This window comes from Lygodium microphyllum, chromosome 15 (genome assembly GCF_053477565.2).
Source record: "Lygodium microphyllum isolate KBCC chromosome 15, Lygodium_microphyllum_v1.1.10, whole genome shotgun sequence".
NCBI classification, from domain to species: Eukaryota; Viridiplantae; Streptophyta; class Polypodiopsida; order Schizaeales; family Lygodiaceae; genus Lygodium; species Lygodium microphyllum.
In genome coordinates, this window is record NC_141149.1 from 119,334,717 (window position 1) to 119,351,770 (window position 17,054).

Below are 17,054 nucleotides of genomic sequence, written 5' to 3' on the forward strand. Positions count from 1 at the left end.
AAAAGTCCAAGATAGGCTGCCATGGTCATTAAGAGAGTTTCTTGATTAATGCACGATAACTAATCTAACTCTCTTACTCCTTAAATACCGTTGTGTGACTGGTATTTTTCCCATAGTTCTCATATATCTCACTGGTTACATTTGATACTCATATTTTTGTATTCAAAGAATATATATAAATTCAAATTCAATAAGGACTTTTAGATTTTGGAGGTTAGGAAATGTTATGTGCATGTGACACATGCTTGTGTTTTTTGTGCCACAAGTCTATTGCAAATATACATAACTATACAGGTGGAAAATGGCCTTTAGTTTGTGATGAAAGGGTGACTCTAAATTAAGGTTCTAGAGTGTGACAAGCACGTGATGGGTATTGTAAATTGAGTAGGGTTGGGCAATATTATTAATTGAAACAAACAAGAATCCTTCTCATCATGTGTTTAGGAAGCATTTTGGAATTCAAGTAAATCTTTTCTAAATAATTCTACAAAATGATGTTTGAACATATGCTTTTTACAAAATGTATTTTATACTTTGAGCAATTTGAGAAGGCTTTTGTGAACTAGAATTGGTTCTATGATGAAACATAGTTGTTCTTTTGCAAACTCATCCACAATGCTACATCATTTGCATCAAATAACACTTTGAACCTTCCCCAAGAGATTGTCAAGATTTGTAGAATGCTATTGGTAGTTTGAAGGAAAAGCAATTACTTCATTAGTTATAAAGAAAAGGGTCTTTGTCCCTCTTTTGGTTCCCCATTGCAACTAATGGATTTTTTGGTTCCCCACTACAAAATGGATTTTTTGCTTCATTCAAAGCCTTCCATCGATTGTTGGTTACATAGTTTATTTCTCTCTTCCTCCAAAAAATCATGAACTTCATCAATTGACATAGTTAGAAGAGCTATGGTTGGAATAATCATCATTGAGAGTGTGAACATGAGCACACCACCTTTAATACCAAGAGGACACATTGCAAGAAAGTGAGGGAAAAAGATGTGAGTAGGGAGTTTACCAATTTTGTGATTACACAATAATATGCCCAACCCAATGTGAATAGGGAGTTTACCGATTTTCCGAGTACCTACTAATATGCCCAACCCCTAGCCATACCCACTGGTTATCAACTTGTAAAATGTGTGTTTATCACTCGGTGTGCGTGTAAACTCCATGTGGCACCCTTTTTGAACCCTTTTATGACTATAAAAGGGGATTACTATATTAAAAAAAATCAGGATAGTGTAGCTATGACTTGCGTGTGACACGACCTTTGGACACCTTGGCCATAGTCTAGCATTCAAAATGCACTTATTAGCTGCTGAAGAAAGGCATGCCGCATGCTGTTTGTGACATTTACACCCGTGACACTATCATTGTTTGTTTTCTCACGGCCAGGTAAAAAGGGGAAGGGGGTCTTGATTAATTTCTAAGCCTTCCGATCGGTATTAGGTGTTGGTGGCTCGTGGGCCCGCAGGGCTTTCAGCTTGTCTAGTCCAAAATACGATCTCTCTTTGTCAAAAAGAGAGTGCAGGCAGTAGGTTGCTTTTAAGCCAAATATTCTAAAATCATAAGAAAATCTGGTCGGGAGTTTGGACCGGGTCCTGGGATCATCATCCCAGTTGGTTGTGGGAGGGAGGCTGTCTGTCAATCTCTCCTTCTCTCCCTCTCTCTCTCTCTCTCTCTCTGTCTGTTAATCGTTTAGTGCCAAGTGGTATACTCTCTCTCTCTTTCTCTCTCTCTCTCTCTGTCTCTGTCTGTCTAGTGGTATACACACTTTCTTGCAGCTGCCAGCCAGTACTGCTCTCTCTCTCTCTCTCTCTCTCTCTCTCTCTCCAGTGCACACTACCAGTCTACCACGTAAAAACCTCTCTCTCTCTCTCTCGTCTAGAGTCTAGACAACCTTTCGCGGACCGGTCCTGGAGTCTCTCTCTTTCTTTGCAGCTAGTATTATACTCTCCCTCTCTTCCTCTATCTCTCTCTTAGGTGCAGCTAGTAGCCTAGTAGTTTTCTCTCTCATAATTGCAACTAGTAGTATGTTCTCTCTCTCTCTCTCTCTATGCATCTAGCAGTACAATTTCTGTCTGTGTCTCTCTCTTTGTAGGTAGTCTTGCAGCTAGTAGACTTCCTCGTGAATGATCGGAGCACCCTCAGTTCGCCCGACTGCCATGGCAGGAACAGGACAGGCCCTCTCCATCTGCATCTGCTTCGGCTTTCTCCTCCTCCTGGCTTCCCCTGACCAAGCTTCAAGCCAGACATTGAGCACTGAGGTCAGCACCCTCCTGCAAATCAAGGCCGCTCTCGGCAACTCTGATGGTGCCATCCTGTCTAGCTGGGATGGTAGTAGCTCCCTCTGCAGATGGAGAAACATTCAGTGGACCTTCTCGAATGGTTCCCTGCTGGACTGCTCTGCCCCCGCCATGAAGAACAACCGCACCCTCTCGCAGGACCCGGCCATTGCAGCTTACAGCATCAGCTTGGCAGCTGCAGGGCTTAATGGCAGCATTCCGCCTGCCCTCGGCAAGCTTTCTTCCTTACGGACACTGGATCTTAGCTCCAACAAACTTGTGGGAACTATCCCTGTGGATCTTGGCAACAGCCCATCTTTGGAGGCCCTGTATTTGAGCATCAACACTATCACAGGTCCCATACCTTCTTCTATCTGGAACCTCTGTGGGCAGGTAGTGGAGCTTCATCTGGATCACAATGCTCTCTCTGGGAGCATTCCCTCTCCAGCCACTACAAATACAGAATGCTCTTTCTTGCAGAAGCTCGATGTGGACAGCAACCAGCTGTCAGGTTCCATACCCTCCTTTCTGGGGAACTTCAAGAACTTGAGTGAGCTGAACTTGAGCAACAATAGTTTGTCAGGAGGAATCCCAAAGCAGCTGACAGAATTGAGCAATCTCACAATGCTTGATGTGGCCTTTAATAACCTAAGTGGAGAGATCCCTACATTCTCCAGTAGTATGAGTGTGGGGGCAAGCTCGTTTACAGGCAACCCTGGGCTTTGTGGACCTCCATTATCCGCAGCATGCAGTGGCAGCGGAGAACCTGTGAGAAAGACCAGGTTAGATCCACATCTCGTGGCCGGATTAGTGATAGGCTGCTTGGCAGCATCTGTGGTTCTACTAGCCATCTCGGTGGCAGTAGGACACAAGCACAACTGGGGAAGAACAGGTGCACTTAGGATGCAGGATGTAAATGAAGAGGGTGAAGACACTGTGGGTGATGGAAAGTTAGTGCGTTTTGAGGGTGGTGAGCACTTAACTGTAGAAGAGGTTCTAAATGCTCCGGGAGAGGTCCTAGGAAAGACCATCTATGGCACAGTGTACAAAGCTAAGCTGAGTGGTGGTGGGATGATTGCCTTGCGCCTTCTTCGTGAAGACACTGTCAAAGAGCAGCAGTTTTTCGGCCCTGCAATTCAACAGCTCGGCCTCATTCGGTACCCTAACATCGTCTCTTTACTAGCTTACTATGCAGGACCACAAGGCGAAAAGCTGCTGGTCTACAACTACCTTTCTCGTGGGAGCCTGGCGGACCTGCTCTACAATGGTACGAGTCAAGGTGCCCTTCCCCCAATCCCTATAGAAAAACTGTTTGGCTTTAATTCAAGTAAATTTTATCTATAGCTTAATGCTGTAGACCTGCTGGGATGACTTCTCCCCTTTTTACATGGCGATTTCTTTTAAGTCCTACATTTCAAGGGAAGTACAACTTGGTTTGGGACATACCATCAATTAATCAACATGTCTTCAGCCACACTACTGTGCTAATGGGACTCACAAACAAGCATGCATTTTTGGTTCCCATGAAAAGCATTATTTATTGTGTAGGACTCTGTCCTAGTCACCTTGTCAGAGTAGTCCGACTGAATCCAGTGGGATGCTCATAGGACACAGACAATTGATGCATCCCTGAATTCCATATGTGACTTTGAATATAGTAGATTTTGTGTGGACTGCCTTGCCCTTCAGTGGTCATCTGCTGGCCCTTGCCACCCTTTTTGTTCACAAATGGTCAGAGTGTCAATAGGTATCCAATGTTCTTGAGTCCAATTATGGGGATTGGCTTTTGCTTGCATTTTCTTTTGAATGATTGAATACCTTGCTGGGAGCAGAATTAGATATCCAAACTTGCGGAGAAGCATTGCAAATGCAATGTGGGGGATTTCAATCATCTGCATGATGAACTGCATTTCTTGCTGTTGTATGCCCTTTTTGAATATTCATGAGTTCACAGAGCAGATTCACTGCAATTGTGATGATCAACATGGTAGACTTCAAGCATGTGCATGGTAGTGTTCATCTGTTTCTCTCTTTCTTTTCTCTTTTGCTGTGCAGTCTATTACAGTAGTCTTCTACACTTCCAGTGTTGCACTCACTTTTGACATGGTATGGGACGTCTGTGTTAGGTCTTGGAGTGCTTTTCTTTGCTGTTGCAGGTCTACCAACTTCTGATTCTGATCTTCCCTGACTGCTGCTGCCTGGCCACCTGATTTTTGGTGCAAACCAGTCAGTTTCCAGCCTCTACTTCCTGCATTTTTATATCAACTTCTTGCATTTTGATATTCTGCTTTATTTTTCTTCCCCTTTGTTGTCTCATCCTATCATCTCTGAAGGGCACCTCTTTACTGTTCTACTGATGATAAACTTCATGGCCTTGACTATCTCACATGGAGTGCTGTCATGGAAGCATGGTTTGTGCAAAATCAATTATGGTATGTTGTTTCAAGAGCTATTGTGTGGCCCCAGACTCCAACTCCTCTTCACAATGATTGGGACCATGACAATTGTAACATGAGATTTTGCTCTTCTTTGATGCATGCTAAAGAGGTTCTACCGGCGGTCACCTTTTGTTAGGACATCTTCAGAGGTATGGGAGAAGTTGTAGATGTTGTATGAAGTTGAGGATTAGCTTCGACATATGTAGTTGGAGCTTGCAAAGCCTCATTTGGTGGGGACTATTCTCTATAAACTCCCTTTGGAGTTTGATGGAGTAGCCAATGCTTTGTGGGCCCAAGCCTCTTTTTAGCTAGTGAGTTTTACTCATACATCCTTACTGATGTTTGAGATTACAAGGAAGGCTTCCGAGTTCCATCTCGATATGGTAGCCATGATGAAGTATTTGCAGTTTCAAAGAGGGGAGATAGGAAGAAGCAATGAAGGCACACTACTATCATTGAGGAAAGAAGGGACACCTATGAATGGATTACAAGGAGTTTGCAGCTTCATAGAAGGAGGAGGAGAAAAAGAAGCAAAATACGAACTCTTTTGACAAGTCATCTTCATCCCCCTTTGACCATAGTTTTTATCAGACGCATCTGATTCACCATGCAGGCGTCTGAAAAACGTATGAAAACAGGAGAATGAAATCTTATTTCATATTTGACATACTTTTTGTCAAAAAAACAGGCTGGAAAAGGCTAATAAGATCACAAATTTGCCAAAAAGCTGTGGCCTTGCAAAAAGCATACAAACACTTGACAATTTTCACCAGGAAGGTGTCTCCTTGCTGTCACCTGCCTTCTCCCTGCCCTAAAACATGGAAACCTGCTCATGGACTGCTCAACAGGTCGATTTAGACTTCGGCCCTGATATTATCTGCACCAAAGTTGAAGAGTAAGATTTTTTTAATTGTTTTTCTCCTCTTTCTCATCTTTTACATGTGTTGTTTTTGTCAGTCTAAAATTTCAGACTGCATCTCTCTCTCTCTCTCTCTCTCTCCCCTCATGTGTCTTGACTCTCAAGTCTGAGTGGCTAATTACTGTTGCAAATTTCTTAGACTAAAGTCTGAAATCAAATTCAGCCAGCAAACTCTCAAATTCTTGAGAAACACTCTTTTCCCCTTTAGTATTGGCTTTCAGATCTCTGAAATTTCTGATTTTACAGTTGAAATTGACATTTTAGCAAGGCTAAAATAGTTGAAAACTTTTAGTGTGATGATAAGGAAAATGAGGAGAAGGATGATAAGGATGAGGATGAAGACATTGAGGAGGATGCATCTTGTCCATGATCAATATTTCTACTCTTCTTCCCATATAGTTTGCTTCAGCCTTCTACTGTAGTTTAGACTCTAGAGTCTAAACTCTATTGTTATGCAACCCATTGACTTTATGGCAGTCTGTTTTTACCTATGTATCCTTTTTTGGATTTCTTTCACTTGTAGATTATTGGATGCCTTGCTAGTAGACTAAAGCTATTGAAACAATGGAATTCTAGTTTTCATTCAGCTTGTTAGCTTCTTTACTCAATTTAGTATAAAGTACTAGATCTATATACATTTTAGTTTTAAAAAAAAAAAGTAGGGCAATGTATGATTCAGCCCCAAGGTGTGAATCATACTTCAACCATACTTTCATACGCGTTTGCGTATCATGTATGATTACCGTATGAAAAAGCTATGCCTTTGACTTCGACTTCGTCTCCGATCCTTTTACCAAGGCACGCAAGGGCTCATTTTCAGTTGAAAGAGGGATGGGCATGATTGCCTCTCCTTTTATTGCTTTCTAGTGTTAGTGATGCAGTCATTCCTCATGACTCTCTAGTGCTAGAGAGGGAGTGAGGTTCGTGAGGCAAGGCAGGTAAGCCTTATCTATACCGGTATACGTATGCAAAGGATCCAAAGAGAGATTTCCCTTATGCATTGATTGAAGTCTAGCAGGAATTAAAATCTTGGAGCTGGGATTGATATCCAGATTCATGATGGGCTATTTTCTTGATCGAGACTAGAATTGGCTCCTTGATCGAACACATAAAGGGACACTTTGGTGGTCCGGCCAAAGGCGACGAGGAGTCCATGGTCATGTATGCTCAGAGACATAGTTGATAGGATGCTCACAAATGCTATTGTAAGGCACCTTTAATAGATATAGAGAGTTGCTATAATCCTTCTTTGTTTTTAAGAGCTAGTACGATTGACATTGACATTAGGTTATCTTTGAGACACCTTGGGAGTGGCTTGCACACCCACCACTTGGGTATTCGTTGTCCTATTCGAGTGTCCTTGTTGTATGTACTTGGATGAGTTTATCATTGTATATTGAATTGTATTAGATTACTCATGATTTGAGAGAGGATGTTAGCATATTAATCTAACTCATGAGTGAGTTTGTGCATGTATTGTGTGGGTTGGAAACATTATTTATGTTCTTTTTTGGTGTACGATTTATTGGCCCTTGATTTGGAGCAATTGGGTATTATTGAGCTGGCCGACTTGATTAAGGATGTTAGCATATTAGTCTAACTCATGAGTGAGTTTGTGCATGCATTGTGTGGGTTGGGCACATTATTTATGCTTTTTTTGTGTATGATTTATTGGCCCTTGATTTCGACCGATTGGGTATTATTGAGCTGGCAAACTTGATTATTTTATTTATTTATTGTTGGCCAACTGGTTGCTCTTCTCCTTTGATCTCTTTTTTCTCTAATCTCATGGGTTTCAAGCCGCTTGCAATAGATGTATCCTCTTGTTCCCACCATCGCTCTCGACAATAGGTACCTCCTCTTGCATGGCTTTCTACTACATCCTATTCCTCTCATTTGCTCAAAGCATCATAGTTGTGACCCAAGCTGCTACCTATTCCTCTCATTAGGGAAGAGTTATCATATAAGCTTGTAGTGTCATCCTTGCGAACTCCCTACCTCATCTTCCTAGTTGCGGGTTGTCCATTATGGTTGGTGACAGAGAGGCCTCCTGTAGGCTCCACATGGGTAGTGTGAGCCTATTGTAGGATTTTTTAAAAGGCTCATGAGATCGTTTTGCAGTAGGTTGATGTGCTCGCGCCACAATGGGACACACCCAAGGGCATGTGCAGGGTTGATGATGGCACAACCTTTTCTCCCATATATGTGGAGAGTGTTAAGTCTAGGTGATGTGACATGGGCGTAGGCAATGTGAGGGACTTTGTTCGGATCTTTGCATCTTAAAAATTTGTTGCATTGTGGAAGCTATCGACAAGGGCAAACAAACTCATGGTGGCATTGCCAAATAGGTATTAACTATGGGAACAAATATTGCGCTTGGCAATGCTTTGGTGGATATGTATACGAGATGTGGTGTGCTTGCAAAAGCAAGAGTGCTTGATGGGCTTCTAGTGAGGGATGTTCCTTAGTGTGCATTAATTGCATGTTATATACCACGTGGGCATGGTGAGAAAGCGATGAATTGTTATGAATGGATGTTATGTGAGGGTATTTGTCTAAATGCAATCTCCTACACTTTGCTTTCATAATGTAATTATTAGAGAGGGGTTGCTCATAGTTGTAAGTACAAAAGATACGACATGGTACTATACGATAAAATATCGTACTAAATAGTACCTTATGATTTTATAAAGTATGATATGACAGTAGTACGGAAAAAAACTATTTTTAAAAGAATCATAAATTATTAAATGATATAACACGTGTTTAAAGTGAAACAGCCATGTCATTACAAAATAAGATGAATACATGAGGGTGGCCCTTGTGGTCGCATGCGCTGTGTGCAACATTCAATACAACTACATTCTAGTACATGTTGGATCATATTAGATACAATGATATGGATTTAAAAGGAAGAGAGAGGCTTATGATAAGGCATCGCTATCATCATCATAATCATTAGAACCCTTTGAGTGCTCATGAAGAGAGTTTGAAGATGACTCCTTGGTGTTGGATGATGATACTCTCTCATACTCATTCTCCTTGTTAGGTTACCATTATCATCAAATGATGGCTCCCTAGGCGTTGGTTGTCATCATGAGGCACTGGATGGGAGCTACTACTAGATCTTGCCTCACATATGTTTGCAAGCCACTTAAACCACCTCTTCTCGATGTTGAAGGGCCCGGAATGACCATGCCCTTGCTGCCACCTACTTGAACTCCTCGCCCATGAGTACATCGATTGCGAGTGTCACGAGTATCTATTGTTATAAGCTCTCTTTGCACTATCCATGCTCATCATAGCCCTCATTATACATAAGTTAGTACGGCCATAGACTAGTTGCTCTAATTGTCCCGTGCTAAGCCAATTGCGAATCTTTGTGTGAATGAGATAATAGCCACTCCAGTTTCTCTCACATGCACCCGAAGAGCAAACTTGAGAAAGGACTCTCATGGCTAAGGGTTGAAGGATCTCTAGCATGTATTGAAAGTTTTGCTACCAATATAGAGGCTTCATAAGTGACTCCTTCAACAAGTGGAAGAAGCAAATAGCACGTCCTCTTTGATCTGCATAGCATCCTAGCTCCTCCAGCCCTACATTGTGGTTATCCACGGGGACCACACAAGTCAAATATGCAAGCTGGTTTGAATGGAGCTCTCTAATGTCTATGACTGTCGACAAGTGGTAGGTTGGATGTATCAATGATGTGACACTCTCATACTCATCCTCATTGATAAGGTTACAAATATCATTAAATGATGGTTCCCTAGGTGTTGGTTGTGTAGGCAAGGAGGATTGTTATCATGAGGCATAGAATGGGAGCTACCAGAGCCTTGTCTCACATATGTTTGCAAGCCACTCGAATCACCCCTCCTGGATGTTGGAGGGTGCCAAATGACCATGTCCTTGCTACCATTTACTCGAACTCCTTGCCCATGAGCATGTTGACTACGAGTGACACGAGTATCTGTTGTTATAAGCTCTCTTTGGACTACCCATGCTCATTATAGCCCTCTTCATACGTAAATTAGTGTGGCAATAGACTATGTGCTCTAACTATCCTATGCTAAGCTGATTGTGAATCTTCGTGTGAATGAGAGAATAGACACTTTAGTTTCTCTCACATGCATGCGAAGAGCAAACTTGGGCAAGGATTCTGATGGCTAAGGGTTGAAGGGTCTCCAACATGTATCAAAAGTTTTGCCACCAAAGGAAGCTTCACAAGTGACTCTCTCCTCCAAGTGGGAGAAGCAAATGCCATATGCTATGCCCTCTCTAATGTGCATAGCATCTTAGCTTCTCTAGCACTGTATTGTGGTCATCCACGGGGACCACTCGAGTCAAATATGCAAGCTAGTCCGAACAGAGCTCTTTAATGTCCATGATTGGCGGCAACTTGTAGGTTGGATGCACCAATGTTGCAAAACCATGGATGGGCTTATGCATCCATGCATACCTCCTCTTTGCTATCTCTAGAACATGTGTACACTTTGTCTTTGTGATCACTATGCAAGCATTTGCCTCCATCAATGCTACTCTAAAGAAGTAAACGAGAAGGCCCATGGCATCGTTGCCTTTGTATATCGAATGAGATTGTTTGTACTGCAAGAAAGCATGCTTGCTTTGTCCATTGCATCTAACACGCTCCCACGTCCCGTCAAAGTTTCATGCAGCTTGTTTTTTGTTTGTTTTTGCTTGTGTAGCACTTTGGAGTCCTTGCTACTTGCCAGTTGTCACTTGGACCATTGGATGCTATTGCTACCCCAGCTCCCTTGGATCCCATGCTCTAGCCTTGGATGCTCTATTTCCACTCTTGAGTGTTGTCTTTTTCCACCTTAGATTCCTCACTTCTTGCACTCTCTTCTCTAGCGCATAAAAGGTGCTTTTGCCCTCCATCCTTCCACACAAAATCAACAAGTGTTTCCAAGCCTCTCTTCAAGCAAGCTATCTATCTATCAAGATTCAAGCCTATTCCAATTCCCACCCCTCTCTACCTTTCAAGCCTATCCCACTCCCCCTCTCTCTAGCTTTCAAGCCTCTCACTCTCCCTCCCAAGCTTAAGCCTCTTACTATCCTTGATGCTTCTCTCTCTCTCTCTCTCTCTCTCTCAAGCCTCTCTCACTTTCCCTTTCCGTTGGCATCATGACATGTGAAGCACGATGCCTTTGATTTTCACACCATCCGTGTGGGGAGGGACACAACGAAGTCGAACTCCCACTGTTAGACATGCTAGTATTGTGGGAAGTGCTATACAAGTGGTGCAACCTGACTTCTTCAACATCTTTCCAAGATGGGGGGGAAGTTACTCCATGCAAGAAAATGCCTCAAGACATTGGGAAGAGATTCTTGCCAAGATGAGAGGGGGAACCACTAGAGGAGGAGGAAGTGGAGTATGACCACCAACACCTCTGGCTACTAACGAGAAAGCATTAAATGTGGGTGTATCTTTAATTGAGGTGGGCGACGCCTCCACCATTGGTAGTAGGGACTCCGCATCCACATCGGGCCTCTCTTTCTCAAGCTCCTGATCATGTGCATGGATTGGTTGCCTTTCTTAGAGAAAGGCAATGACTTGCGGACATTGGAAGTGCACGCACGGTGATTGAGTGCAATCTTAATTAACTTGCACCTCACGTGTACAAGTCATATGGCAATTTGATTAACTTTTAATCAAATGCTAAGCAAAGCAATAAAATTTCATGTCCTTGTGACATTGGTAATGCCATATCATCACTTCCATGTTAGCATGTTAGGACATGTTTGTATTTATGGTCAAATGAATCATCTCAGAATGGTGTTTCCAGCCTTGGAATTTGATCCCCAAATTCTATTTGGAAAGAACTTTCCTAGTTTTACTTATGTTGTTCAACCTTTGATAACTGAACATTTTAAGGTCTTGGCCATGCCTTGTATTGTTATAATGGATTGTACATCATGCCCATCATGTCCAAAGTAACTTTAGGAGGTACATGTCGGTGTAAAGAAATGGGGTAGGGCTTGTAGTGGAGACAACTAAGCATATATGAGAAATACTAGAAGTGAATGCACTCAAAAACATCAAGGACGAATAAAGTACTAATGAATAACATACAATGCCGATACGACAATCAGGCTTGTTTGTCCTCCAAAGTAGTCCAAGAAAGAAAAAAGGGGTAGAGACTTGAATCGACTTGCCATGTTGAGGACCAAATGAAAAGTGAAGAGAACACGCGGAGAGGAGTGGAAGGAATGGTAGTGATGTGTGTGAGAGAGAGAGAGAGAGAGAGAGATTTGGGCGCCCACATGTTCTTATTTAAGCGTTTTGGGCATTTGTCATATTGAAATAAAATAATACTGTTTTCATGAATAGATATTTTTGGGGCTGTTTATGGAGGAAATAGGCCAAAATGCATGATAATTTTGTGCTAATGCAGGTATTTAATTTAAGTGGTTCGATAGTCTGTGGTACCATAGAAGCCATACCTAGAACAACAGCAACAGAAGACCTATTGCAGATATGCATCTCAGTGGGAATGCCTCAGCCCAAAGATTGAGGTTGTTCCCCTGTGCTCCTATGTAGAGTAAGCATCTCTATAATTGTCCTGTTTTGTCTCTAAACTGCAACGCTCTCTGATGGTGTGCCAAAATTGGTATACTCCATGTTCATGCCATGGATTGTGCAATACCATTGATACTGATGAGACATAAATTCAGCACCTTGATCTGCTCACTGTTCTGACCTTGCGAGTAGACTGTCTCACCGTCACACTCTTCCAATCAGAGAATTATGAAAATACTTTTTACTCGGCCTTCAAAAAGAAGTCCCAAACATATTTGGAGAAACAGCAATCAACATGAGGTAAATGGTCTTGCCTAGAGATGGAGTGGCATGGGGTTGCACAAATCCATGCGCATAAGATGGAGAGTAATAGCTGGACAGGAAGCCCTCTGTGGGTTGGACTCTCTATGTTACTTATGCAGCCGGGACGAGGTGTCAATGGAGGTCAGGTTCACTGCAAAATGTGTTTCACCTTTGACTTGCTTATGAAGACCTTGTTGAGATATATGAGAGTTGTGGTCCCCTTATCACCCCATGAACGCAAGGGATAGGAAATCGTTCCAGTGGTCAAGCTTTCAAGGCAACTTAATCATCAAAGAAGAAAATTAAGTAGCCTTGAACCGATCCAATTTGCACTTGATTGATGAGGGACACTTTTGAAGTGCATGTAAGGATTTTTGACTGGGATAGCAGAATTGCCACAATGGAATTATCTACCTTGTTCTTTACAGGGTCCAACCGCTTTAGCTGCTTAGATGTGAAGACCGAGTTGCTGCCATTCTGCAATGTTTGTCCTCAGCCTTTGCGGGGCAAAAGCAACAAGGTGGTAGAGCCTTCTTTCACTATTGATAGGTACCCAGCTGATTTAGAATTGTATGGATGCCTATCGTAACCATGTTACCTTTATGTGCGGAGAAAATGTTTCAGCATGTGAAATGAATGGTTTGTTAAGTATTAAGCATGTGACATCTATGTAAGCTCACATTAAATTTTGGATTCCCTCAGACATGATGATCAATCAGTTGTAATTTGTAAACACCTATTTGGTCTCTTTATCAAGTTAGAATTTTTCCATGTACTGACCCCACTCAGTGTACTCTGGACTGAAATCTGCAGAACGTGGGGGAGGAGTTGGTTCTCGACCCCCATTAGCATGGGCAAGGCGGCACAAGATAGCTCTAGGGGCAGCAAGGGGGCTGGCATACCTGCACCATGGCCTACACACACAGATTATCCATGGGAACCTCAAATCGAAGAACATAATTGTTGATGAAAGCTTCGAAGGGCACATCGCCGACTACGGTCTCCTGCTCCTCATGAACTCAGGTGCCCAACAGGAGATGCTCAACACGGCAGTGGCACAAGGCTACAAAGCACCTGAGCTGCACAAGATGAGCAGGGCCAGCACCAAGACCGATGTCTACAACTTCGGCATTGTCCTCTTGGAGGTCTTGATTGGCAAGAGGCCCAAAGACATCGGTGATTTCAAGTCATCAGATCAGAAAGCAGCAGCAGCAGCAACAACAGCAATAAAGGGTTCCTCTGCTGCTAATAATGAGCAGAACACGGACCTCCCCACCATGGTGAAGGCCGCGGTGCTGGAAGAGCGTATCTCAGAGCTCTTTGACCTTGAGCTTGTCACTGGTATGCGCAGTGCTGTTGAAGATGGGCTGCTTCAGACCCTTCAGCTGGCCATGGGGTGCTGTGCTCCCTCCCCTGCAGCGAGGCCTGACATGAAGGAGGTGGTGCGACAGCTTGAAGAAATCAGGCCCAAAATTCCCACGCCCCTTTACACCCCTACAGGGATGAAGAGTCCTCGCGATTTTCCATCCTAGGAAGTAGCGGGCAACGTCGGCCATGCCAGGTGATACATATGGGCATATGGATGTACATATACACACTGGAAGTTCAGGTTCTTGCGTCGGGCATGGGCAGGGTCAGTTGCATGTCACAGGCATTTAAAAGAGAAGACGATGATTTGAGGGAGGCCAAGGGTTGAGGTTGTCAAAGGCTAGATTAACTGTCCTTTACATCAGAACCATCCGACATCCACCAACAATTACAATAGCATGCCCTTACTGGGAGTCTTCACTTAGGATGGCATTCCAATACTAGGCCACTAGTAGCATACTATCAAGCAGAGATTAACTGGTAAGTTAGGAGTGGATATACTTTAGAACCACCAAGATCCACAGACCACAACCATAGCATGCCCTCACTACAAGAATTCACTAATGAACAACCATAGTATGCTTTCAAAGGTTAGATTAAACTGATAAGTTTAGGAGTGATTTACTTCAGAACCACCACCATCCACGAACGCTTTTTCAATCGTGTAATCTCAGATTGTATGGTGTCCTTGGCATGTTGCAGCCTCCTACTCAATGATGATATGAGGGGAGCTCAAACATTGAATCACTTTGTCCTCTGGATCTAGTATGTGTTTTATGCCAGCAGCTATACATTTAACTTATTAATCCTACAAGTTTTTCCTATGAATTCACTTCATGGTCTTTCCATCCTCCCAATGCATGGTCGGTTTGTGCTAAAAATGTTAAAATGTTCAATATAAGACCAGAGGCAGAGCTTTTACTTTATTTATTTAAACAGCTTTGGGAATGTTAGAATTGTAGTCTTGTGTCAACCAATTTATGATATCTACACTAAATCTTCAAACAACCTTGCTGAGACAACATGATGTCTCAGTATTTTGACTGTGATCGAGCTTTTATACTCTCTCCCTTCTTAGGAATGCTTCATATTTCTTTTGTTTAATTGTCATTGGAAGGAGAATTGATGGGTTAAAGGAAGGTTTTTGTAAATTTGAATGTAAACATTTGTGGACGAAGTGCTATGCATGATCCAAGAGTTCTTTGCGATTCCACATATTTCAGACAATACTTGGAAGTGATCCACTTGAGTTCACTAAACTTGGAATGAGAGATTACATGGTTGGGAATGGAGGCTTTCTCTACTACCATGATGTGATTTGATTTCAAAGAAATGAGCTTATATTTCATGAAAGAATGATTTCTTTGGATGTCTGAAACTCTTATCGGGTCATGTTATCCCAATGGATTTGGATGTCTATAGCAACTTTCATTCAAATGTTTTAGAGTGCGTATGTGCTTTAGTCCAATGGTACAAAAATCACAGTTATACTAATTTCAAAGTTTTTTCCATATATTGATGCAAGAATGCCTAAAATTTGTGGGATATTTTGAACATATATGATTCTATTTTTGGTAAGCAACTCATGTTCTTTTTGCTTATTCAAATATGTCCGCTCTATGGTATAAAATAAACACAATTGGTAACCTCAATTTCAAATGACAAAGCAAAAGGAGAAGAGAAGTGCAAGGACATGCGTGATTGGATCTTCATCAAATTAAATTTTAAAATGCTTGTAATATTTTCATGAGGTATTATGTTGCCATTGTATTACTTGAGAGTTGCGGGCTCAATCTTGTGCATATTATATCACATTTTAGTCAGAAGAGTGTAGGTTAAACTTCAAATATATGCATGCATCACAAAGGGTTGGTCGAGAGGCTAAGAAAGGGATAGGGTACCTAACTTGTCCATGTATAAAAAAGGTTGAAAAATGAATAAAAGAGGTTATTTTGTGTATGCCAACTTTGAGAGCTCCCTTCTGTTTTCTGTCTTAGTTGTTTGAGCGCATATATACACACACGCACAGAGAGAGAGAGAGAGAGAGAGAGAGAGAGAGAGAGAGAGAGAGAGAGAGAGAGAGCATTTACGAAAAAAAGAGAGAGAGAGAGAGAGCATGCATGCATGTGTATGTGTACATGAAGGAGAGAGAGCCCATTTGGAGAACCTCTTCTCCAATTGTTGTGCCATATTTTTCTTCTCTTCATTCACAATTGCATGGAGTGTAAGTAGCAAATTGTGTTGAAGAGTACCACTTGGATCGTGGAGCCAATTATGAACTATCAAGCAACAAGGTTTGTAACATGATAGGTGAATAAGTGAGCTCATTACATATTGAGTCTAGTCGTGCATTTGTTTTCTTGGTAGATCGACAAGTGGTTGGTTGGATTGAGGAATGTAGGTAGCTAGGTGAGGGATAGGGTAGCCAAGACGGTCAAAGCTCTTGAAATGTAGAATCCATTGTTGAGGTTTTTGGAAGAGGGGACTTGTTGATAATGTAGGTACTTTGAAACGTTCATGGCTAGCTTACGAGGACCAGAGTGAGATGGTATTGATTTCCATGGCTAGCTTAGGAAGACTGGATCAATACGGTATCAATTTGTTAATTTAGTAATTTCCTTAATGTTTGATTAGATTAGGATAGGGTGAGGAAAAGATCACATAAAAACTCAAAAAGAAAAAGAAAAAACACAAAAATGAACAACTCGTTATCTACAAACAATTCATCATAAAACCCACAAGACTCAATCATTACACTCATCCACATATACATGATTCACTCACATGTGAAGAGGGAAGCATAGGTACATCATTCACATGTATATGATCCAAAAAGGCGACCAAAATTTAAAAATTTTCATTCCCCTCCAAAAAGGGCATTCCCTCCCAAAAAAATCTCTTCTTATGTCATGCATAGTTAAAAAAAAGAGTATTTTTTGGTGTCTTTTTGCAATTTTAATTAAATCTTCATTCCACAAATCTTCTCAACTTTCTATGCTCACATTGCCCTAGCCATATCCCCTAGCTTCTCCTAGCCATAGCCACACAACGCCTGCTTCCGTCTTTCTTCCATGGTCATTCTCTTACCTCTATTCTATAAATCTCCTCATATTTCTATACTCACATAACCCCTACCTTCTCCTAGCCATGGCCACACAATATCTAGCTTCTCTTTTTCTTCTGAGCATAGGCATAGCC

At 42.0% G+C, this 17,054-nt stretch overlaps 1 protein-coding gene across 2 annotated transcripts; it reads left to right on the plus strand.

Moving 5' to 3' along the window:
* The first annotated feature begins 1,883 nt into the window (after positions 1 to 1,883).
* TMKL1 (transmembrane kinase-like 1) lies at positions 1,884 to 14,804 on the plus strand. Of its 2 annotated transcripts, none has more exons than XM_087694659.1 (2): positions 1,884 to 3,566; positions 13,302 to 14,804. In XM_087694659.1, exons 1-2 carry the CDS (start codon positions 2,135 to 2,137, stop codon positions 14,018 to 14,020), a joined length of 2,151 nt encoding a protein of 716 aa, XP_087550785.1. In that variant the 5' UTR covers positions 1,884 to 2,134; the 3' UTR covers positions 14,021 to 14,804. The 2 variants fall into 2 exon arrangements, with proteins under 2 accessions (XP_087550785.1, XP_087550786.1); XM_087694660.1 differs by having other exon boundaries at positions 1,885 to 3,554.
* Positions 14,805 to 17,054: the final 2,250 nt, after the last annotated feature.